The sequence below is a fragment of the Saccopteryx leptura genome, chromosome 3 (genome assembly GCF_036850995.1).
Source record: "Saccopteryx leptura isolate mSacLep1 chromosome 3, mSacLep1_pri_phased_curated, whole genome shotgun sequence".
In the NCBI taxonomy this organism is placed as follows: Eukaryota; Metazoa; Chordata; class Mammalia; order Chiroptera; family Emballonuridae; genus Saccopteryx; species Saccopteryx leptura.
The window spans coordinates 127671689-127696487 of NC_089505.1; the positions used below are offsets into that span (position 1 = coordinate 127671689).

The 24799-nt window shown below is 51.3% G+C and overlaps 1 protein-coding gene across 6 annotated transcripts in view; it reads right to left on the reverse strand.

Moving 5' to 3' along the window:
- Positions 1-24799, reverse strand: part of GLIS1 (GLIS family zinc finger 1) — a 250381-nt gene that overhangs the window by 193911 nt on the left and 31671 nt on the right. Inside the window, exon 1 of one of the 6 annotated variants that reach the window (XM_066376332.1) lies at positions 952-1042. The exons of the other annotated variants lie outside the window; for them this stretch is intronic. Coding sequence (XP_066232429.1) covers positions 952-979 — 28 coding nt within the window. The 5' untranslated portion in view covers positions 980-1042. Of the gene's footprint in view, positions 1-951; positions 1043-24799 lie in introns of those variants that run through there. 6 annotated transcript variants of the gene reach the window in all.

Here is a 24799-nt window from a genome sequence, read left to right on the forward strand (position 1 = left end):
CCAGAGCACTGTGCCAGCACACAGTAGGTGTATGTTTGTGCAGTGTGTAAACCAAGTTCAGCCTGATCCCAGGCTAGTCCAACCCTGCTCCCTCTCACGTCTGGGCTGATGGGGCCTCTCCGTGGTCAGGACCAGCCTGGGTCCCCTGGGGTCAGGCATGGGGACCGATGCAGGTATGCCTCACACTGCACTGCAAGGTGAAGCAGCTAATCCAGGCCAGACCCATCAGGGCAGCTGGCTGTCCTCTAGAGATCCCATTCTCACCGAAGAAACTGAGCTCCATTTCTGTCAGTGCCCCAAATCAAAAGCCTTCCGTGGCTGGCCTGGCCTGTGGTGGCACAGTGCACAGAGCGTCAATCTGGAATGCTAAGGTCACTAGTTCAAAACCCTGGGCTTCTCCAATCAAGGCACATATAACAAGTAATCAATGAACAATTAAAGTGAAGCAACTATGAGTTGATAGTTTTCGTTCCTCCCCACCTCTCTCTCTCTCCTTTCTCTGTAAAAATCAATTTTAAAAATCTTTTTTTTTTTTTTTAAAGAAGCTTCAGTGGCTCCCAGTGCCCAGAGAGTCAAGTCCACACTTGTCAGCCTGGTAGTGATTCCCACTTTCCCTTCCAACAAATCTCCTTTATGCTCTCCAGCCTGGTGGAGTTGACTGCCTCTCCTCAGCTGGGCAGCAGGTGAGTGAGACACCTTGGGACTCCTTACCCTGGCCAGCAGACTCCTGACCCCCCCACCCCCATCCCCACACCCCTCTCAGGTGAAGTCCTGAGGCTGCTCCTGCACCCAGGACAGGCGAGCAGAGCCTGACCCTGCTCTATTCTTCCCAGCTATATGGCTTCAGGGACTTGCTCTGCCCAGACCAGTGAACACAGCCTGACATCTGCTCTGTGCCTGGACCTGAACTGGACACATGACATGGAGAGGCACTGCCATGGAGGAACTCACAGTCGGCAGGGGGTTGAGCGACACCCATTGACGAAGACCATGACAACCCCCACTGACGGGGTCTGTGGGGGTTTAGAGGAGACACGTGACCCAGGATGCAGGTCAGGGAAGGCTTCCCAGAGGAGATGTGAGCAAGCAGAGTCCTGGAGGGAAACAGAGATAGAAGAGGGTGAGGAAGGCATTTAACAGCAGGAAGGGCATGAGCAAGCATGCAAAGGTGGAAAACAGTGACCTCAGCCAACACCCAGCTCACAGGAGCAGTCCTGTCCACAGGGGCTGCAGAGGAGGAAACAGGCCACAAAGAGGGGACCAGCCTTCTACAAACGTGCCCTGCCACCTTCATTCCCGCCGGAGCCCGCGGACATACCATTCCTTGTGGCCGCCCTGCCGCGGAGCACCGCGTCCCCAGAGCGCCGTAGTGTCTGCGCTGCCGGGTGCGATCTGTTATTATCCCCCGTCAGTGCTGCCGGCCTGTGTACATTCCTGGGTAATGAGTCTGACCCTCCTCGGCAATGTTTAATCAGAGCCTAATCGACCCTGGCTTTGATCTGCTTCATTTTCTGCAAAAACCCCAGTACCTGATTTTTACAATCTGATTAGCAAGGCTGGCTCTCCAAAGCCAAAATTACCCTGAGTTGCAGAGATCCCTGCTGAGTTCTTTGTGTTTTTCTCCTCTCTTCCAAACAAGTTATTTCCTGAGACAACTGTCACTTCCCCAGTTGTTCGTGACTGCTCACCCTCATCTTTCACATCCAGTCAGTCGCCAAGTCTCAGACAGCAGCCCCTGATCCACCCCTCCTCTCCCTGCTGCCACCAATGCAGCCAGATCTGGTCAGAGCCACCTCTGTCCCCAACCATCTGGCCACAGGAACTGCTCCTTTGCTGACCCCTCCAGCCTCACCTATGACCCCACCACCACCATGAACATGCTAACTCTCATCTACAAGTTCTGTCAGAAACGTGCCCATTCCTCTGCCTGAAGCCTCCATCTAGCTCACATCTCTCCATTGTCCATATGCCCACCTCAGACTCACCCCACGCTGCTGGGCTGGCTCTTCTCAGCTCTCGGGTCCCGGGCTTCCCTCCATCACCCCAGTCACCCCAACCACTGCCACTGTTTCCTCCATCTCTCCCACAAGACTGTGAGTCCTTTCAAGCAAGTCTCTCTCTCATTCTCCACTATTTACTTGAGGGCTAGAGCAATGCTTGGCATGAAGCTGGCTTTTCACTAAAGGATGGATGAATGGGTGGGTAGATGGATAGAAGGATGAACAAACAAATGGAGATTCCCTTGCAGGCTGTTTTGGAAGCAGCACACTAGTGGGTCAGTCCTTCCCTGGCTCAGACCCATTCCGCTTTCCACCAGCTCTCGGCATGTTTAACAGAGGACGCTGCTTTGTTCTCATCCATAGTACTGTCTTTCCCCTCCAACATGGAAAAGAAAGGCAGGTAGGAAATGGAGCAAAACTAAGCACAGGAAAATGATTCTGGCTTGGTCTGTGCCAGCCCCTGAGCTGGTCGCTGAGGCACAGATGAAGCAGACTCATTCCCTCTCCTTGGGAAGCTCAGACAGGAAAGCAGATAAACTAGGGCATGTGGTAAGAAAGTTGGTACCTGGTCAGGTAATTGACTCTGCTGGAAAGAGATGGGAAGGATTCAGAGAGGGAACATCTGGACCCTGGCCAGCGGCTCAGTGGATAAGAGTGTCAGGCTGGCATATGGACATCCCAGATTCGATTCCTGGTCAGGGCACACAGGAGAAGTTACGATCTGCTTCTCCCTCCCTCCTTCTCCCACTTCTCTCCCTCTTCCTTTCCCATAACCAGCTTGATTGGTTCGAGTGTGGCCCCAGGAGCTGAGGATATAGCTCTATTGGAGAGCATTAGCCTCAGGCACTAAAAATAGCTTGGTGCCTGAGTATCAGCCCCAAATGCTGTTGCAAGGTGAATCTTGGTCGGGGCTCGTGGGAGTTTGCCTCACTATCTCCCCTCCTCTCACGTAAAGAAAAATAAAGGGGGGGGTGCACTGGGTTTTGAGAGATAAACAGGAGTGTGCCAACCAAGAAAACAGCAACCATGCAAAGGCACAGAAGCATAAGAGCACATGGTGCATTCAGAGAATGAACAAAGTTCAGTGTGGTCAAATGGAAACAGGAGAAAAGTGGTAAGGTTCCTGAGGGCCAGATCATAAAGGACCTTGTCCATCTGCTAAGGAGGTCAGATAGAATCAGTGTCTGTCACCTAAATGAACTTCCTGAGTATGCTGAATGCCTCTCTGGCTTTGATATACAAAGGAGTCCATAACTGTGTGTAGGAGGCTCCAGAGAGCTATTCCAATGCCAGAATTTTTCCTGTGAGAATATAGGCTCAGAAAGGCCAAGTGATTTGGCCAAGGTCACACAGCCTCTGAGAAGTAGAGCCTGGGCTGGAACACAGCATTTCTTGAGTTAAGATAAGATTTTCATAGGCTGGAGACAGATGAGCAAAGGGAGGTGAGAGCCAGGATCAGAGCCAGACAGGAATGATGGACTTGGGAGAAAGCCTCTTGTCTCTTCTGCAGTCATGGGAGGGAAGTGGTCCCAGCTCACAATACTTTTTATGCCTTTCAAGCTGCCACCCACCTGTGGCTCTCAGACTCTCTCTTGGGTGGGGTGAGCGGGATAATAGGCAGGAGCAAAGAAAGTTAAGGTCTTCTGAGGGCTCCCCATGGGGTTCTTTTACTACTTATTTATTCCCAGAAATTTCAAAACTTTGAGGCAACACTGACCACCTGGTCTAACCATCCAACCCTGCTTTTACCAATATTCAAAGCACTAAGCTCCTGTGTCAGGCCTTGTATAATTCAATCCTCACAATGATGCCTCTTGGGAAACACTCTTATATCCCTATTACCCTTTCCTCCCTAGAGGTCACCCAGCTGGTGACTGTGTTTATTTTCTTCCTCAATTTGTACGATTTTCTCAACAAATTGTGGGTCCACCAAGCTAAGAAGTGACAGCGCTGGACCAAAGTTCTATATCCTACCACCCACTCCAAGGGTCTGTCCTATACCATCTGGCCACCTCAAGTATGTAGGACCCCTGTCCTCCCTCATGCCGTCAGGACCACTGTTGAGACTAAGAGCCCAGAGGCTACCCCAACTGCAGGCCAGACAGGCCCCACTGCCAGACAAGCAGTGTTTCCTGCACCGGGTATGTGGGGCGGGGGGGGGGGGCAGGCGACACCTGCTCTGTCCCTGATTCATGGCGAGGACCTCATCAGACTCTCATTAGGCTCTGTTTTCTCTGCAAACATCTCCACGGGCCACGCCCCTCCTGTGCCCAGGAATGCGACCATGGGCTCACAGGGGATAAATCCATCTGAGTGGATATTTTGACTAGTCCCTATAACATGTGCTCTGAGCACTTAGCAAGGGAAAGGTGGGGAAGAGGGGAGAGGTGGGGAGGTGGGGGGCAGGACTGTTAGAGGGGAGAAGGATCTCTTTCTTTCCTGAGGCAGATGTGCAAGCCTCTGCTCGAACAAGCGAGCAGGCGCCATCTTCCTTCACCTCCGTGCCTGCCTTTCCATCACCCTCCTGGCTCTCCCTCCTAGCACCGCCACTAAAACCCTTCCCATTCTTTAATGTCCAAGGCAAGTGCCTCCTCCTCCAGGACATCTTCCCTATTTTGCCTTCACTTCCTTCCCTGAACTCCCACACATGTGCTTCCTTCCTTGTCTGACACCTGCTTTGCCCACTAAACCATAACTCCCCAAGGGCAGGCCCACAGCACCCGCAAAGTGCCATGTAGCACAGTAGGTGCTAAAGAAAAACCTGCTACATGAGTAAATCAACAAGTAAATGTTCTCACACTGACAACTTTTGAGCTTTACAGAATGGTGGAGAATTCAAGGGGTGAGCACTTTAAGAACTCTAGAGGGGCACCTGCTGGCCAGCCTTCCAAGGCCCAGGAGTTGAGCGGATCTGGCACCAACCACATCGGCCCAGGTCAGAGGTCAACTCTATGCTAGGCATTGATTGTGGGGGAGGGGAGCAGAAAATACACAATCATGGTCATTTTAGAAATGGTAGCACTGCCTTTGCTTTTAATAGCACTTTGTGGATAGGTCATTTGATTTTCTCCATAGACACCAACCACCCTTGTGAGATGGGAGACGTTAACAGATCAGCTCAAAATTACAGTCCAGCCATTCATTTCATCATTCACTCAACAGAGTGAATTAGAGAGACAGACACAGAGAAAGAAGAGGGCCTGCTGGTAGCACAGAGGAGCCAAAGGCATAGCTGGAAGGAAGGCGTTCCCAGGGAAGGCTTCACAGAGGTGACATCTGACCTGAATTTTGAAAAGCAGGTAAGAAATACTTAGGCACAAACATAAAGAAGGGCAGTCCAGGCAAAGGGAACAGCAGTGGCAAAGGCAGAGTGCTGAGAGCTCATGGCTCAGTGTGGCTGTAGTTAAAGCGGCAAGACAGACATGGCTGAGGGCAGTAGTGCCATGTGACAAGCCTGGTCCCTGCCCTGAGGCGATGAGGCAGAGGGAGCTCTCGTAGAGGCAGGTCAGGCCCGGAGGTACGGACAGGGCAGGAGAGGGCGGCAGAAGGAGGGCTCCTGGCTGCACAAGCAGCTCACCTCTCTAGGACTGAAGCTCCCTCTGGGCTCCCCAACCCTGAGTCACTCTGTGTGGTCATTATCTCATACCCGGCTGCCTGACCCCTCAGCTGTGAGCTCCTTAGGACAGGCCTGGACCTGACTTATCGCTGTGTCCCAGCATCCAGCACTGGCCAAAAGGAGAAGAAAACAGGAATGAAGACAGCAGCTGGTCCAGCTGGAGCCGGAGCCATGGGCTGTAATGAAGGCATCAGGCAGGTGAGCCTCACCCCTCAGCACCCACTCAGTACCACAGCGAAACACCTTCGGGGCCGCGGGCAGAGATGGGCTGTCACTTCGTACACACACACATGCGTGCGCGTGCGTGCACGCGCGCGCACATACACACACACACACACACACACACACACACACACACACACACACACGCCCATCTCCAGTCCCACATCAGCAATGTAATGGGGAAGGGACTGATCACCAAGACCCTCTGAAGGTCTGATGCGAGACGCAGCTGGGACAGCTTCAGCCAACCTCATGTGGGACGAGGCAGAGTCTTCTCCCAGAACCAAACATCAGGTGGCCTCTGCCTGAACTAACTGGCTAGACCCTGAGTGGAGGAAGGACTCTTTAACACAGTAAGTACCTCTCAGCCTCAATGTATACATCTTAAAACAGACACAATAAAACACGTAAAAATTGCAGAGGAGCTTACAATAAAAGCTGCTTGCTGTTCAGGGTGCCAAGACTGTCTCTTTTTCCCTTTTTCACCCAGTGAGGCAGGCAGGGCAGAAAGGACTAACCTCTTTTAACGGCTAAGAAGATGAGAGTCAGAAGGCAGCATGCTTGAATTGGGCCTTAATAGGCAGAGATGGGAGGAAAAGGCATCCCAACCGAGAGAATGGCATTTGTAGGAACCAGCACTGGTCACAGTGAGTGGCATGAACTGTCCACGGGTGTGGCTGGAGCAAGAATAATAAAAGCCTGGTGCCATTTTAACCACACTGCCTGTATTTAGATGTTGAATTGTTAGGACAACCCCTTGAGATGGGTAGAATTATTTCCCCCTTTTCACAGATGAAGCATAAAGATTAAGTATCTTTCTCAGGGCTGTCCAGCAAGCAAGTAAAGAACCAGGGAGATGTGAGCCCAGGTTCCAGGGCCCCATTCTTTCTTAACCACCAGGCAACACTGCCTCTTAAAAAGGAAGGAAGCAAAAGCTGCCTATTCAGCGCCTGGCCCCTAATACATATTTGATGAGCAAACGGTGGGTGAATGAATGGAGAGTCTGGGCATCTCTCCCCATCTGTAATACTACCTCCCTGGTCTGTAGCCCTCACCAGAGCTGGGACCACTCACCCCTCACAGCAAGCACGCTCATCCCCAGCCAGGCTCCGGGGCCCCACCAGTCGCCAGCTGGAAGATCTGCGAGGGTTTCAAGGGGCCCAGAGTGAGGCACTCGGGAGGTCCTGCTCTGACCTCGGCCCTATCTCTCTCAGCCCCTCTGTGGAAAGAACCCACTGTACCCTCACTGTCCACACCATCAACAGCTTACTCTGGCCTTCCTTTGTCTCCCTAGCTGTGGACCCCTACTTCTGACCCCTCAGCCTGCTTACCGGGACTGACCGGGACGGACCTCCAGCCAGTCCCTACCCAGCTGGTGGATCTCCACATGCCCTCAATTTTCCCATCAATCATGGCCAGCTTCTAAACAAAGTTCTCCAAAAACTCACCCCCCAACCCAGGCCAGGGCCTCCCGCCTCTGCCCAGGCTAGGGCCCACCTCCTCTCCCTCTCCCTCCACCCACCAGCCGCATCTCCATGGGAGCCCCTAACCACCTGCTGCCTGCTGCACCATCCCTTCTACCCACCATGGGAGCTGGAGTAGACCTAAATTAGTGTCCTCAGAGCCTGTTCACTTGCCTTCTGCTCGTGCACTCTTGTTTTAAACGCAGATTTGTGGCTCTACCCTGGACTCCTTAAGGCAGAATCTCTGAAGGTGAATGTAACCTGAGGAGACCCCTGGGTCCAGGGTCCCAAATGAACACACATTCGGAGGAGCTGAGGGCCCTACTCACCCACAGCCCCCATCTCCCTGAACTTTGCCGGCTTCCTTTGCCAGCTTCTCCTCCCTCCTCCTTTCCCCCCTCACCTCCCAGCCTCCCCTCTAGCTTTTCCACTGGCCACTCCCTGTAGCCACTCAGCCGGCATCAAATCATACACTGGCTGAGCTCCGGACTTGCTAGAAAGGGTCCTTCATCTCTACACAGCTCCACCGTATGGAACTCCCAGTTTCTCTAAATGGCCTCTGTCCTCTCGTGGTCGATCCAAACCTCACTTCCCACCAGCACACCCCAATCCAGAGCCACACCCACCAGCATTACCAGATTCCACCTCACTTCCCACCAACACACCCCAATCCAGAGCCACACCCACCAGCGTTACCAGGCTCCACATTCACACCAGCACCACCCTGGAGGCTGTCCTCTCTGATGTCACAGAGATAATCTATATCACGATCATTCTCAAGTCCCACACAGATGGAGGGACAAGATACAGGCATTTCCATACCCACAACCTGACCTGGGGAATCCTAGGTCTAGTCTGTAGCCCACTCTCCAGCTCTTCCTATCTCTGTTAAGTACCTTATCCCTCCAACTGCCTCCTTTTTTTTTTTCTTTTTTTTTATTTAGTGAAAGGAGGTGAAGCAGAGACAGATTCCAGCATGTGCCCCAACCAGGATCCACCCAGCAAACCCACTAGGGGGCGATACTCTGCGCATCTGGGGCCCTTGCTCTATTGCAACCAGAGCCATTCTAGCACCTGAGGCGGAGGCCATGGAACCATCCTCAGTGCCTGGGGTCAACTCGCTCTAATCGAGCCTTGGCTGCAAGAGGGAAGAAAGAAGGGGGAGAGAAGCAAGAGGGGGTGGGGTGGAGAAGCAGATGGACACTTCTCTTGTGTGCTCTGATGGGGAATCAAACCCAGGACTTTCACATGCCAGGCCAACGCTCTACCACTGAGACAACCGGCCAGGGCCGTCCTTTCTTCTTAACACAAGCTTTCTTTTCCTTCTCATTGAACATCTCTTTTCCCCCCAACTAAAGAGGAAAAGAATTGAAAAACAATTTTTTTAAATCCTATAAAACAATAAATCCCTTTTTAAACTAACCATACCTCCTAATACCTGAAACCCATTGCCAGATTAATCTTCCCAGAGCCCAGCTCTATGCCATACCCTACTCAAAAGCCCTCTATGGCTCCCCGCTGCCTAAAGGATAAAAGTATTCCACACAACCAAAGAACAGCAAGTGGTATCCAATGTACTCCAGAGGTGTGGGAAAAGAATATGGTAATAATGTGAAGAGTGTAACAATAACAATAAAAATATCTGCAAACAATTATTGAACACTTACTATGTACTTCACACATTTTAACACTTATATTTCTCACATTACCTCAGAAAGTTATAGTAACTCTCATCACAACCTGACCAGTGGGTATTATTATTGTCCCTGGGGTTGTGGTCCTGTACAAGGAGGGCTGAGAAGTTAGAGAACCCCAGGACCCCACCTTCAACCTTCTTTCTCCCTGATGGGCTGGAGCCACACAGTGGCCCAGGGCCCCCTGCAGGCCTCGTTTTCTATAGCAGTGCCACCACCCTCAGCACACCGTGCAGCTTTTCCTGGACCCCTCCAACGACTTGCTGTGCTCTGGCTAGAGATGCTCAGTCTTCACTGGCCAGACTGGTCCATTTGCCAGCATGGCCCTGGGTCAGCTTCTGGGGGCCTGTCCTCCCCAGGAAGCAGCTTGAGAGCTTAGCTCTTTCCTCTGCACCCACCCCCTTTCCTTCTCAGAGAAGACAGGTGGACAGCACTTTACAGTGTGCGGACTGCTGCATCTGGACCTTCCATCAACCCAAGGGAGATAAGCAGAGTAGGGTACAACTCCAATTCACAGAGATGGAAGTAATTGTAGTATTCAGTTTGTTATAGGCACTGTTTAATAATGATATAGACCTGAGCCCCTCAGAGACTATTATCATCCCCTTTTTTATAGATGAGAAAACTGAGGCACAGAGAAGGCGAGTGACTTGCATGGTCCCATGTCAAGTAAGCAGCATTAGTGACCTGGCAGGATTTGAACCCAGGCCTCCCTGAGAACAGTCAGTCTCTGGAGCCACCACCGTGGCCAACTTAACCTCAACGGGCCAGAGTAGTCATATCCATCTTCCCTGCTGCTGTTGACCATTCAAAATCTTCCGAACAACCAAGACACATGAGGCAGGTGTTTGGCCAACCACTCAGGCTGGTTTTCGGTGGCCCCCCAGGGCCAAAGCTCAAAACCACTAAGTCTGGTTCTAATATGTTTGCTCAACTACCACCATCCCATTTGGGACCCCCAGCATCCCCACCCAGAGATCCCCCAACCCAGTTTCTCACCCCTGCACACTGATCCAAATTTCCATTCTCTCAGTAGCAAGAGCTCAGTGGGAGGAAGGCCATCTGATTGATTACAAGCAGTCATGGCCTCAGGGTCACCGAGGGTGTGGGAATCAGAAGCAGGCACCATCTGCAGCACTGTGCGGGCAGTGGGGGGAGACGGCATAGTCCACCTTGGACTTGAAGGCTAGGCTCTACCACCGACATGCTGGGCAGTTTCTGAGGATCCGTTTCCTCACCTTACCATTGCTACCTTACCTAACTCTCCAACTATTGTGTGGCTGAAAAGGCAGTGGATGTGAACATGCTTTAGAAAACAGACAATATAGTTCAAACATGAGGGAGCTCTGTTGTTAACACTCAAACTGTAAAAGCTCTCCCTGAGCATGCCAGGCCCGATGGGAGGCACTGGAGACACAGAGGAATAAAAACACAATCCTGGCCCCCAAGATCTACTGCCTGGTGGGAGAGACGGACAGTGCACACACACTCAGCACACAGCTGGGCAGTCAGTGCTGTGCAGAAGCATGCTTGGGGGACTGTGGGGTCAGCGCAGGTCTTCTCGGGTTGTCCTTGAAAGATCAATCAGAGTTAGCCAAAAAAAAAAAAAAAAGAAGGGCATGAGGTACTCTAGGCAGAGAGAACAATGTGGGGACAGGCATGGTACACAGATGGTTAAGTGCAGCTGAATGCTGAGGAAAGGCTGGCTCACTACCTCCCCTGGTCAATGCAAGAGACCAGAGGCAAATGGTTCCTAATAAGTCAGGGAAGGTTAGTCAATGAAAATCTGACAACCACAGTAGGCCCACATCTGTTTATAAAGCTCTCTACGTGGTCTTCAGCAGCAAGGTCTGCTGCTCTCTGCTGGACATTAGCCCAGATCCCCAGCTCTGTGACCTCTCACCTGTAAAAGGGGATAACAGCCTCCATTATCCTGGCAAAAGATGTGTGTAAACCACGAGCTGTGGGTGAAAAGGGAAGGAGTGGAGTGAGGGAGAACGCGAAAGTCAAGAAGAGTCACTGCAGGACTGGTGAGCTGAGACCTTCCAGCCAGCAGAAAGTGGCCGACACTGTCTGACTAGGCAGTGTCGCAGTGGACAGTGTTGGCCTGTGACACTGAGAACCCAGATTCAATACCCCAAGGTTGCCAGCTTAAGCCTGGGTTCAGAGACATGACCCCATGGTCACTGGCTTGAGCTCAAACTCACTGGATTGAGCAGGGGGTCATTGGCTCAGCTAGAGCCCCCCAGTCAAGTCACATATGAGAAAGCAACTGATGAACAACTAAAGTGTCACAACTGTGAGTCGATGCTTCTCATCTCTCTCCCTTTCTGTCTGTCTCTCCCTTCCAGTCTGATTGTCTCTCTCTCTCTCCCTCTCTCTCTCATTAAAAAAAAATAAAAATTAGCCCTGGCCGGTTGGCTCAGCAGTAGAGTGTCAGCCTGGCGTGCAGAAGTCCCGGGTTCGATTCCCGGCCAGGGCACACAGGAGAGGCGCCCATTTGCTTCTTCACCCCTCCCCCTCTCCTTCCTCTCTGTCTCTCACTTCCCCTCCCGCAGCTGAGGCTCCATTGGAGCAAGGATGGCCCGGGCGCTGGGGATGGCTCCTTGGCCTCTGCCCCAGGCGCTGGAGTGGCTCTGGTCGCAGCAGGGTGATGACCCACAGGGGCAGAGCGTCGCCCCCTGGTGGGCAGAGCATCGCCCCTGGTGGGCATGCCGGGTGGATCCTGGTCAGGCGCATGCGGGAGTCTGTCTGACTGTCTCTCCCCGTTTCCAGCTTCAGAGAAATACAAAAAATAAATAAATAAATAAAAATAAATTAAAAAAAATTAAAATTAAAAAGTAGCCGACAGGGTTCTGTGGCTTTAGAGAATAAAGGCAGTTTCCCTAGTGAGCTCATTCCTTCTAGTCCCTCAGAACTCCCCCCAGCCCCTACATAGCGAGCCTTCCTCAGTACCCCAGGCAGGCAAAGTGCCCACCTTGGCCACCCCATCATCACAGTTCACTCATTTGTCTTCCTCCACCCCTTCAGGAAATCCCTAAGGGTAGGGGTCTAAGGCACAGGCTGCTGGTGTCAACATGTCAGACAAGGAGCCGACAACACGGAGTGAAACTGCCCAGCACTGTGGAGGGTCAGGCTGAACGGGGCCTCTCCCCTCGCCTGGCTGCACAGGGACTGGGGTGAGGCGGCCCTCTGAGCAGGGTCCCAGTAGGCAAGAGTTTGAAGCCCAAAGCCAGAACAAAGGAGGGTACTGGGACCCATGAACTGGCATTTATCAAGCATCTACTCCACTGAACACCAGGGTATTCAGTTTACATGCAGTGTCTCCTTTAGCCCTAGCAATGACCCCAAGAAATGAAATCTCCCCGGCTGTTAAACAGATTAAGCAATACAATCAAGTTCAACCACCTCAAAAGAGACTCAGGCTTGACCCAGGTACCAGAGTCCTTTCCTCCTGGGGCAAGGGGGTAGAGGGGTGGAGGAACAGAATGAGAACTGAACCCACCATCAAGTACAAGGATGCCTGAAATGCAAGTATCCCCAGGGCCACTCAGATCCCACCCTATAACCCTGCTTTATTACGTGGGACAGTGCTGAGGTTTTTCCTCCCCTCAGGGAGCTGGCAAGCTCCAAGTGGCTAATGCTGTGCTCGGCAAAGGGTTAAGTTTAATAAAACTAGAAGCAGCTAATGGCTAACAATAAAAAATAATATTTTTCCTTCTAGCAATTAAATTGTAATATAGAGCTCACTAATTCTTTCCTGTTCTTTCCCAAGGGATCTCAGATCAAGCACCAGGAGAAATAAATTATGTGTCGCTATTCCCCACTTGAAACCCAAGTTTTAAAGAATCTATCAGAGAAAAATTGCCTCCTTCATTAAGGCAGAAATCTCTGAGGATTTTCATAATGGCTTCATAATAAGTTACCTTTCTGCCAACACAGAATCCATGACCCACCCCGTCTTAGATAAATTCACTTTGTGCCGCTTCTCCAAAGAACCACAACGTGTAAAATCAAGGATACCACAGCACAGGTCAAAGCTGACAGGGACACAAACAAAACTCCCCTGCTTCCTGCCCCTCCTGGCCTGGCCCGCAAGGCCCTCCGACCTTATTTCTCTCCATTCCCTCCACACACCCTTTGCTCCAACCAAGCAGAACTCACTGCTGCTTCTCCATGTGCCCGCTGCTTTCCCACCCCTGGGCCTCTGTCCATGCTGCCTGGAATCCCCTTCCCACCTGTGCGCCAAGGCTCACCTCCTCCACTAGCCTGGCTGGGTTCCCAGTTGCAACAGGTCGTCCACCCAGAGAACTCTCTGTCTCATCAGTGACAGCCTTACACTAGGAACAGAACACCTTCGACATAGGACTCTTCCTCATGCACCCCTCTGCTATGCCTAGCATGGTGCCCAGGGTTTTGCAGGAGGTGGATCCACATTCATTAGTTAAACTAATAAATGCACTCGACAACTCCTGAGGCCTACTTCCCTCAAGACTGCGAAAGGGAGCTGGGAGGAAGCAGGACACAAACCTTCTGGACACTAGCCAGGTAGTAGGGAAGAGGGTCACAGGTCATACGACCCGGTGCACGATAAAAATGACAGGCTCTGTGAGAAAACCAGAGGGAATGACAACACCTGAAACCTTTCCATTGCTCCCCCTGTCTGCTGGACAGAGTTCGGATTTTCTTAGCTTGGTATTCAAATTACTCCCCACCACTCTGTCTGCCTAAGGAACGTCTATTCATCCTTCAAAACAGTCCAGTGTTGCCTTTTTGATGCCTTCCCCCTCTGAGAGGCCGCCGTCTGTTCTGGAGAACTCCCTTGCCCGGGCTGCGAGCATTCCTGGGACAGGCTCAGAAGACTGGACCCATTCCCAGCACAGAGCTCGGCCACACAGAGGACTCAGTGAGCACCGGGGAGCTGAAGAAGAAACAGCTCTGCTGCAAGGACCTACCCATCCTCCAGGCCTCTTGTACAGTCCAGCTAACATTTACTTAGCACTTACTCTATGCCAGACAGAGTTCTAATTGCTTTTCCATGTTATCGCCTCCCTTCATCCTAACAACAACCTATGAGGTAGGTGCTACTATTACTACTTCACAGATGAGGGAACAGAGGCACAGAGAGCTTAAGAAACTTGCTGAGGTCACAGAGCCCATCAGAGGTGGAACTGGGCTCAGACCCAGTGGTTATAACTGCAACAGCCAACGCACCTCTCTGAAATACACAGGCCATCGGGGTGGGGCCGGACCAGAGTTATTCTAGCAACCAACCCCCTTACTCTTGACATTTGAAAATCTCCCTGTCTCCATGTCCATTTTCTGACTTCTGCCCTCCTCTGCCCCAGACAGGCCTTCTGTGCTGCTCAGGCCAACATTCCAAGGACTCCCCACCCACCACCCAGACCAGACAGCAAACAAACAGGACGCGATTAAAGAACCAACCAGAAAATCCCATAAACTCTCCTGGAACACGCCCCCCCTCCACTCTGGTACGGGATGTCTGAGCTGGGGGAGGACAACCTCAGCCCACAGCTCTGAAGACAACTGTAACAGGCAGCAGCCCCTCGGGACACACAGCAGAGAGTGACGCGGAAGGAGCTCCAGACGGTGATTTTCCGAGTCCCTGATGTCACAGAGCAGGAATAGGAGCCGACCGGGCTCACGCCTCTAGGTCTACTTCTCTCCCCAAGGGCGGCCGCTGGCCAGAGCCAGGGAGGTTTCTGTTACCCACGGTTCTCCCTCACTTAGGGGCGGACATCGCCAAAAGGCAAGGTCATGAGCTGTCTGCAGGTTGTCCTCCCCCACCCCATGTCTGAGCACACATGGCTGCCTGGGGGCACTGACCCTGCTTCCTCTTCCTCTCCGCCTGGCTCTCCATTCAGTGATGAGACACTTATGAGCCCAGAACACCAACCCACGGGGTCAAAAACACGGGGACCTCTGTTCAGCTGCTGCCACCTAGGTATAGGTAGGCAGATGCTGCTGTCAGTAACTTAAAAGGGCTACATGGAAGCTCCCCAGCCAGCAGTGCCCTCCGAACCTGCTGTCATCACCACAGTGCTGCTCGCACTTCATACAGATCTCTCTGCAGGGCTTTCCCATCACTTCCATTCTGCAAACACGCAGCCCCTGCACAGGCACACCATTTCCGTTTACAACCCCCTCCACCTAGATTATCTCATCTGACCCTGGTGCAGCCCTACATGGGCAGCTCTCTGACCTCATTCTTCAGAGGACAGCTCAGAGAATGAAGTGACTCGCCCAAGGTCCCACAACTACTAATGACCATCAGTCATAAAAGGAGCTACTTAATAGTAATAGCAGGTGTGCTCACCACATGCCAAGCACTGCACTCCAACCTTTACATCCATTACTGTTTTTAACACCTTGCCTGGGCGAGCACAGCAAACTGCTGTAGACTGAAGGGTTTAAACAACAGACATTGACTTCTCACAGTTCTGGAGGCTGGGAATCTCAGATCCGGGTGACAGATGATCCATTTCTGGGGAGGGCTCTCTTCCTGGCTTGTAGATGAGAAAGGGAGCTCTCTAGTGTCTCTTCTTATAAGGGCACTATCCTTATCATGAGGGCCCCACACTCATGACCTCATCTAAACCTAATTGCATCCCAAAGGCCCCATCTCCAACCAAATATCGTCACAGTGAGGGTAGGGCTTCAACATATGGACAGGGGGGAAGGGACACAATCCAGTCCACACCATGCCAACTACAACCTGTGTCTACTAATGACACTGAAGCACAGAGAGGTTGAGTGATCTGTAAAGGTCACTCAGCTAAAAGGAGAAGAGCTGGGGTCCAAACTCAGGCCTCCCTGACTCTGAGCCAGGACTCTGAGCTGGGCTGCCTCTACACGGTAATGGCAGAGCCCAGCTACATGTGCAGCCAGCCCTGACCCCCACAACCGCAAACATTCTGGAACACCTACAGTGTACACTCAACCTGGAGGAACCAATGTATAAGGAAGAACTCAGATGCTTCTGCTCAATACCCATCCCAGGCCCCTGCCTGCCCTCATTCTTCCTCACAACAGTCCTACACCACATTTTTAGGTAAGAAAACTGAAACCCAGAGGAAGGAACAGGACCGAAAGAATGCAAGGCTCAGTGCCTGCAAGCTTCAGGTTCCTTCCTGAACTATCACCTATGAAGTATTGGTTCTTGGACCCAGACAGCCTGCCTGAGAGAAACAGGAGAGAGAGGCACATGAGCAAAGGTTTGGCTGCCCCAGGTGTTACTGCCTGAAGCACTGGGGGGGGGGGGTGTCCCCAGAAGAAGTGGAGGAGTCAGATCAGGCAGGGTTTCTGTTTTTCTCAATTTTTAAAATTAAGATACAACTCCTATACCATAAGACTCACCTTTTTAAAGTACTATTTGGTCCTGGCTGGTTGGCTTCATGGTAGAGCATCGGCCGGCGTGTGGAAGTCCTGGGTTTGATTCCCAGTCAGGGCACACAGGAGAAGCGCTCATCTGCTTCTCTATCCTTCCCCCTCCGTCTTCTTTCTCTCTCTCCCCCCTCCTGCAGCCATGGCTCAACTGGTTCGAGCACATCGCCCCAACCATTGAGGATGGCTCCATGGAGCCTCCTCTTCAGTTGCTAAAAATAGCTCAGTTGCTAGCATCACCCCAGATGTGCAAAGCATCAGCCCCACATGGGGGTCGCCAGGTGGATCCCGATGGGGATACATTCAGGAGTCTGTCTCTATCTCCTTTCCTCTCACTTGGAAAAAAAGAAAGAAAAAAATTAAGTGTTCTATTTAGTGGTTTTTAGTACATTAACAGACTTCTACACCCATCACCACCAACTAATTACAGAACATTTTCGTCTACCCCAAAATAAACCCCATACCTATTAGCAGCCACTCTTTCTTCCCCCCACCCTCAGCCCCTGGAAACCACTAACCTACTTCCTGTCTCTATAGAGTTGCCTGTTCTGGGCATTTCTTATAAATGGGATCATATAATACGTGGCCTTCGTGTCGGGCTTCTTTCACTTAGCATAACATTTTTTTTTTTTTTTTGTATTTTTCTGAAGCTGGAAACAGGGAGAAACAGTCAGACAGACTCCCGCATGCGCCCAACCGGGATCCACCCGGCACGCCCACCAGGGGCGACACTCTGCCCACCAGGGGGCGATGCTCTGCCCTTCCGGGGCGTCGCTCTGCCTCAACCAGAGCCACTCTAGCGCCTGGGGCAGAGGCCAAGGAGCCATCCCCAGCGCCCGGGCCATCTTTGCTCCAATGGAGCCTTGGCTGCGGGAGGGGAAGAGAGAGACAGAGAGAAAGGAGGGGGGGGTGGAGAAGCAAATGGGCGCTTCTCCTATGTGCCCTAGCCGGGAATCGAACCCGGGTCCCCCACACACCAGGCCAATGCTCTACCACTGAGCCAACCGGCCAGGGACACTTAGCATAACATTTTTAAGGTTCATCCATGTTATAATATATATCAGTATTTCATCCCTTTCTCTGACTGAATACTATCCCATTGTGCAGATATACAACATTTTGTTTATCCATTTATCAACTGATGGACACTTTGGGTTGTTTCACTTTTTGGCTATGATGAATACTATTGCTACTAACATTTATGTACACATTTTATGTAGATGTATGTTTTCAGTGTTGTAGGTTATCAACCTAGGAGTGGAATTGCTGGGTCGCATGTTACTCTATGTTTAAGTGTTTAGGGAACTGTCAGACTTTCCCACAGCAGCTGCCCCATGTTGCATTCCCACCAACGGTATCTGAGGATTCCAGTGTCTCCACATCCTCACCAACCTCCTCACCAACACTTGTTCTTATCTGTCTTTTTCATTACAGCCACCCTAGTGGGTATACTGTGGCATCCCACTGTTGTTTCAGCAGGGATTTAAACTCCTGACTCAGGGTTAGCCCCATAAAGAAGAACTTTGGCATTCAGAGCCTATAGAGCCGACAGTCGGCTCCACCTCCTGTCCCTCCTGTCCCACACCCTCCACTCCTGTCAAAAGGAACACTTACTGAGAATACTTGTCAAGTACCAGGTACTCTGCTAAGCCCTATTATTATCCCCATTTTATGAGTGCAGAAAATGAGGCGCAGAAAGAAGTGACTGCCCCTAGTTGATAAGTGGTGGAACTGGCATTCAAACCAAGGAGTGTGATTCCAGATCCTGGCTCTTAACCCCCAGAATCTTCTGCCTCCTGAGTCAAAAAGGGTAACAAGGGAAACACACTTTGTTCGAAACCTATAGGACTGCGCTACCATTAGCTATTAATGCTATCAGAAATCCCAGCTTCCTCCATGATCAGCCTATACAATGCCGAGCAAACAGTAAGCATTTAATAAATGTTTGTAGGAGGCAGGCAGGCAGGCTTCACATATTTCTCCCTCCCTGCATTTGCTCACATAGGTAACTTCAACCTCAAGTCCCTTTCTACCCCTTCGTCAAGGGCAGCTGGGCACTCAGGGTCCAGATGAGACTGGGGCTGGAACTCGAGTCCTGGCTCCAAAGTCAGTGCTCCTCCCCCTCACTGGGCTGCCTGTCCAGCAGGATGCCAAGGCTCCCTCCTCACCTGTAAAACGGGGATAGTAATGGTACCTACTTCAGAGGGTTAAGGTGAAGATTAAGACTTATAGAAAGAAAGAGCTTAAGAGAGTACCAGGTGCAGAATAAGTGTTTAGGGAACTGCCAGCTCCCTAAACAGTAAACACTGGCACCCCTACGAAGGCCTTCCCCTTGCATCTGTCCCCTAGCCAAAATGTGGGGAAGTACAGCTCTGCGGCATGGGGTCACAGGGCTTCCTGGCTAGGGTAGGAACAAGAAAGAGAGATGGCACCCTGGCCGGTTGGCTCAGTGGTAGAGCGTCGGCCCAGCCTGTGGAAGTCCCAGGTTCGATTCCCGGTAAGGGCACACAGGAGAAGCGCCCATCTCCTTCTCCATCCTTCACCCTCTCCTTTCTCTCTATCTCTCTTTCCGTCCCACAGCCAAGGTTCCATTGGAGCACAGTTGGCCCGGGCTGAGGATGGCTCCGTGGCTTCCGCCTCAGGCACTAGAATGGCTCCGGTTGTAATGCAGCAATGATCCAGATGGACAGAGCATTGCCCCCTGGTGGGCGTGCCACTGGATCCCGGTTGGGTGCATATAGGAGTCTGTCTCTCTGTCTCCCCGCTTCTCATTTCAGAAAAATACAAAGAAAAGGGGGGGGGGGGAGATGGCTGACCCTGAGCCACCTAGCTGTGGGCCAGAGCTTTCTTCCACCCTCCTGAGTCCCACTCACAGCTCAGGCACCCCTGCTGGCAACCCCAGGTAGCAGGGGTGTGAGGTTGGGGGCTGCTCTCCAGGGACAGGAGACTAGGCAGTCTGCCCCAAAACTCAACTCAGCTAAATTAAGGAGGAATAATTTTGCCAGCAAGGTACCATTTGCATTGGGACTCTAGCCACTGAAGATTCTGGCCATGTTTTTTGCATGGCTATAAAATCCCAAGCCAAGAACCACCCCTGGCCAGTCTGCTATACCCTCCCACAGGCCTTGGGATCCTGTCCTCAGAAGCCCGACCTGTCCACAGGGCTGGTGGGAGAGAGTAGCCTTGGAGACCACTACAGCTGGTCCCCTTGTAAGGGTGCTCCTACTGCCTGAAGAGTGGCATTAACAGAACTTCTCTGGCTTCAAAGTTGGTCAAACCCAGACACGAACCCCTGCTCTGCCATTCACAAATGCCAGCAAGTGACTTTACCTATAGGCCTCAGTCACTTTCAATGTAAAAAGTAATTCCATCCCTTTGTGGAAGGGTCGTCATAGGAGCTGACACATACTGTGTGTTACCCTATGCCTGGCCCTGTTCTAGGCTCTTTCCATGTATTTGTTTCACTTTAATGTCACCACTGCCCTATGAAGCAGGCACTGTCATTATCCCCACGTTATAGAGGAGGAAAGAAGACAGAGAGATGCATAGGACACACCTACACAGGTACCGGGGGGCCCAGCCCCTGGCATCCGGAACTGCTGGATTCATGAGTCCTCAATCCCCTGAGGTGATGGGAGCAGGGCTGAGGGTCTCTGAGAGTAACAGGTCAGCCTTTGTCCCAAACAGTCTGGGAGCAGAGCTCCACGCAGCCCTGAACACAAGCCTCCCAACCCAAGGCTGCTGGAGCCAGGGGAGGTGCTCTGGACTCTGCCTGCCCAGGGCGGGCAGGCTTTCCAGGTCCACACTGGTAAAACAAGGGGCTGGATGCTGAACACTGCCACAGACCCTCTGTGGCCTCACAGTTCTGTAACCGCGGCCTGGGAGATGCAGGGAAGGGCAAAGCACTCCAGATCCCTCCACAACCCAAACCGCACACATTTAAGCCTCTTAGATTTTCCGATTTTAATCAAGCCTAGCCCCAAGCAACATTCTTCAATAACGGGAGATTTGTTTAGCTTGTTCTAAGAATCACTGTTACCTACTAAAGAAATAAAACCCTCTCCCTCAATCCCACTTGTGCTTTTAAGACTATATATGGCCTTTAAAAATCCTCTCCCCGCTTGGAAGAAATGTTTGTTCACAGCTGAGGCTGTAGCACACGGGGCCTTCTCCCAGGACCACCACACTCATGACAGCATCTTGCCTGACCGCTTTAAACTGGGTCCCACCTGCTCACTGTCAGCACTACTTCTAATCCCTTGTAACTAATTTGTGGCAGGGATAAAGCAGGTATTATCAATCTTGTCTTATTGATGAAGAAATCAGGGCACATAGAGGGAAAGTAACTTACCCAAGGACACACAGAATTAGTGGCACAGTAATTAATTCACTTGTTCATGAAAAGAGCTTTTAATTCAGTGGACTCCCATCTTGCACCTCTCATTCACAGCACCCTAAGCCCAAGTGAGCAGATAAACTGTAGGGGAAAGGGAGTGAGGGAGAGAAAAGGAAGGGAGAAGAGGGGAAGGGGAAGATGAGAATTCATTGAAGACAGAGAGAGCTAGAGAAGCCTCCTGTTTCTTGAGCCATTCTGACTCCAGGAGTCCAGGGTCTCTTGGAGTGGAACATCAAGGCAGGGACGGAGCAGGCTTGACCTGCAGTGGGACAGACTGCAGTTTCCATCCTGGCTCTGTGAGACCTAGTAGCCCCCAAAGCTTGAGCAAGGCACCTCCCCTCCCAGCACTGGCTCACAATGAGCAGGACAACAGCCCCCCAGAGGAGTGCTGTGAGGTTACAGAAGGGGATGCTCTCTGTAACCTTCCGTGTGAAGCAGGATCAGTGTTGCACGGGCTGCAGTTTCCCAGGTGCGTTCTCGTTCACTACCTCATGGGAGGCAGAGAAGGGATTCTCTTCCCCAGCTTAGAGATAAGTAAAGGGAGCCCGGGAGGAGAAATAAGCAGGGGTAGCTTAAACTCACATCCGCTCCCAACATGCACCTCACAGGACACCAGGCCATGAATTAAGGTGGCCTTTTGGTTTTTAGGGCCTTTCCTAAGCCCTGTGCTGCCTCCTGGGAAAATCTGGCAGATTCTAGCTCATGTGGGACTCAGTCCAGAACCTCCACATCTACTATAGCACCTGGCTCTCCCGGCAACACTTGACTATATGGGGAAACTGAAGCCCAGAGGGAGAGCGACCTGCCCAAGGTACCCAACTGGCAAGTGGCAGAGCGGGGGGGGTGAGTCCAAGCTGGTGACCCCGTAGAACACTGCCTTATACCCGCCACCCGATGAAGATCAGATGTCCCAATTGCAGGGAATAGCCAATGATGGTCAATAAAGGCTCTTACACACAGAAGAAGTCAATGTTTCCAAAAGCAAGCTTTTCCATTCAGGGAGGTGGAGGGCGCAGGCATCTTCTCTGCTCTTCTTTGTCAAGTTTCTGTTTCTACAATGCTGCTAAGCTCATTAGAGATCCTAAAGAGAAATTTTAAACATTTAAAAAATAAATCCTATTTGCTCTCATTTTGAACACCACCAAGTGTCCAAAAAAAAAAAAAAGATGGGTCTTCTATGCTCAGTCTCATGGGTCAATAGCATCTCCAGACCCTTTCTGAGACAACAGGGGGCAAAAGTAGAGAGGAAGAGGGAAGAAGAGGAAGAGAGAGAGGGAGAGGGGAGATGATAGGGGAAACCTTCCATCCCAAGCTGTTTCCACTTTTTATATTTACCCAAATCCTTTAATTGATCTCTATGGAAAGACTCCGATTAGGCTAATCCTGCCTACCAAGCTTTCCCATCAAGGCTCCCGGGAAACCTGAGGAAGGCCCGGGGAATACCCCACGTCCTGGTGCAGGAGTCAGCAGGCCGCCCTCACTGCCCACCTGCTGCCCAGCACAGCCACACTGCAGCAGCAGGACAGGCTTTGGAAGCTGAAGATCTGGGTTCTGTTTGTAACCGGCGGCAAGCAGTGACCTTGGCAAGTTACTCAGCTTCTCTGTGCCTCTATTACATCATGATAATATGTTGGCTGATGTACTATGGAGCACACACTACAATAGATATTATGATTATCCCCATTTTACAGGTGAAGGTACCAAGACTTAGTGAGGTTAAGTAACTTGCCCAGAGTCACAGACCATAAATGGTAGAGCCAGCCAAGACCTGAACGTCTTCCTGCAGATAAAGTCAACGTTGCTAACCTCATATTAATATCTTTCTGACTCCCCTTCAAGAACCTCAGGCTGTTGCAAGATTCAGCTAGACTCTGTAGGAAAGCAGAGCCTAGCACACAGTAGGTGCTCTAAAAAGAAGAGGGAAGGGAATTCCTCTTCCCCAGGCGGTTGAGAGTAAGGGCTCTTCACATTCATTTTTTCAGACCTCAGTGTAGCATAGGTCCAGGGACCAATGGGTCCCATCCAAGTAAAGCAATGGCCTGCCACCTTCTGCATTTCCTGCAGCCAGCTTGGGGCAACTCCACCATCGAGGCCCCACCAGGGACTGCCTCCTTCTCTCTGAACCTGGCCTTTCAAAGGGCCTTTCATTTATCGGGCTTTAATGTCTCACATGATTTAATCGGAAACACGTGCCTTGTAAATATCGTCTGTCATGTTCCATTAGGTTCACGGGGAAAAGTACAAGTCAATAAACAAAGGTTGTAGCATAAATCTACCTTGAACACATAATACCTCAAATAAGAAAATCAAAACATGTGTGACCTCTGACCTGGGGAGTTTCACAAGCGGGAACACTGGGTATAGTCGGGAACATTTCTAAATGTTCATAATTAATAGGGAGGCTGAAGCTGGTCCGTTTGCATAGTGTGAGTGCATACAGAGCCCTTCAACAAAAGAGGCCGTCTCTGCAGCACCTGTTAAATCACAAAGCGTGCCTAACTGGACCAGAAACGAGCTCGTTCCACAGCAAAAGAGACTTAGCGAGCCCAAGAAACTTATTTTTAAAACCTGAGGCATTTCCCTCCATCTTCCTCATGTAGAGGATGCAAGAGAGGAGGGTACGATAAAAGCCTTCCCCTTGCCTTAAGCCCCCTTCTTCCCTGGCGCTCTCTCGGGCTGTTTGGACAGCCCTGAAACAGAGGCAGGGAAAGAGGATAAGGATGTTTGAGGAGTCAGACAGCCTTGGGTTTGTCTCAGCTCTGCTATTTAGGACTAAGCGGCTGCTGCCAGAGTCTTGTCCGACCCTCATTTAAAAGGAAAGTAGTTAATTACAATATGTTCTGTTCCAGTGTTCCTGCTAATAAAAACATCAAAACCATTTATTGAATTTTTCCCCCAAAATAAATTAAAATGAGCATCTGCCATCTTAGGTAGACAAAGATGGAGCTCATGTACCCCTTATATGTACCCTGCTCAGGGCTGGTGCTTTCAGACACCCCCCCCCCCCCCAGAAAAGCTTTCTCTGCAACTCTGAAAGGAAAGCAAAGGCTGAAGGCAGCTTGACAGACTGTAAAGACTCAGTTTTCTCATCTGCAAAATGGGAGTAGCGCCTCCTACCTCACAGGACTGTTACTGAAAATGGTATATTCAAGAATGCCACTATAAAACATAACTATGTCTCCCCTTGGCCCTGGCCAGTTGGCTCAATGGTAGAGCGTTGGCCTGGTGTGTAGAAGTCCCAGGTTCGATTCCCAGTCAGGGCACACAGGGCACGTGGGTGCTTCTCCACCCTTCCCCCTCTCTTTTCTCTCTATCTCTCTCTTCCCCTCCCATAGCCAAGGCTCCATTGGAGCAAAGTTGGCTGGGAGCTGAGGATGGCTCCATGGCCTCCACCTCAGGCACTAGAATGACTCCGGCCGCAACTGGAGCAGTGCCCCAGATGGGCAGATCATCGCCCCCTGGTGGGCATACTGTGTGGATCCTGGTCGGGGCGCATGCGGGAGTCTGACTGCCTCCCAGCTTCTAGCTTCAGAAAAATACAAAAATAGAAGTCTCCCCTTTTAATTAAATTCATGGTTTAAAAAAATTTTTTTTAGATTTATTCTGAGAGGAGAGAGAGAGAGAAAAGGAGAAGGAGCAGGAAACATCAACTCCCATATGTGCCTTGACTAGGCAAGCCCAGGGTTTTGAACCAGGAACCTCAGCATTCCAGCTCGATGCTTTATCCACTGCACCACCACAGGTCAGGCAAAGTCATGGATCTTAGAGTCATGGTACGGGAGATTTTTACAGGTCATCTCATCCAACTCCTTCATGTTGAGGTTCCGGGACAGGGGCTTAGAGTGTGCGAGGGATGGGCTTCACCGCGCAAGTTGGGAGCAAGGCCAACATTGGATCCCAAGCATTGGGATGGCACTCAGGGTCAGAAGGCACCTTGCATGTTTCAGCCGGTCGCCAGGTACCGTGACCTCTTAGGCTGAATTCCAGCTTCCCCTCCCCAAGAA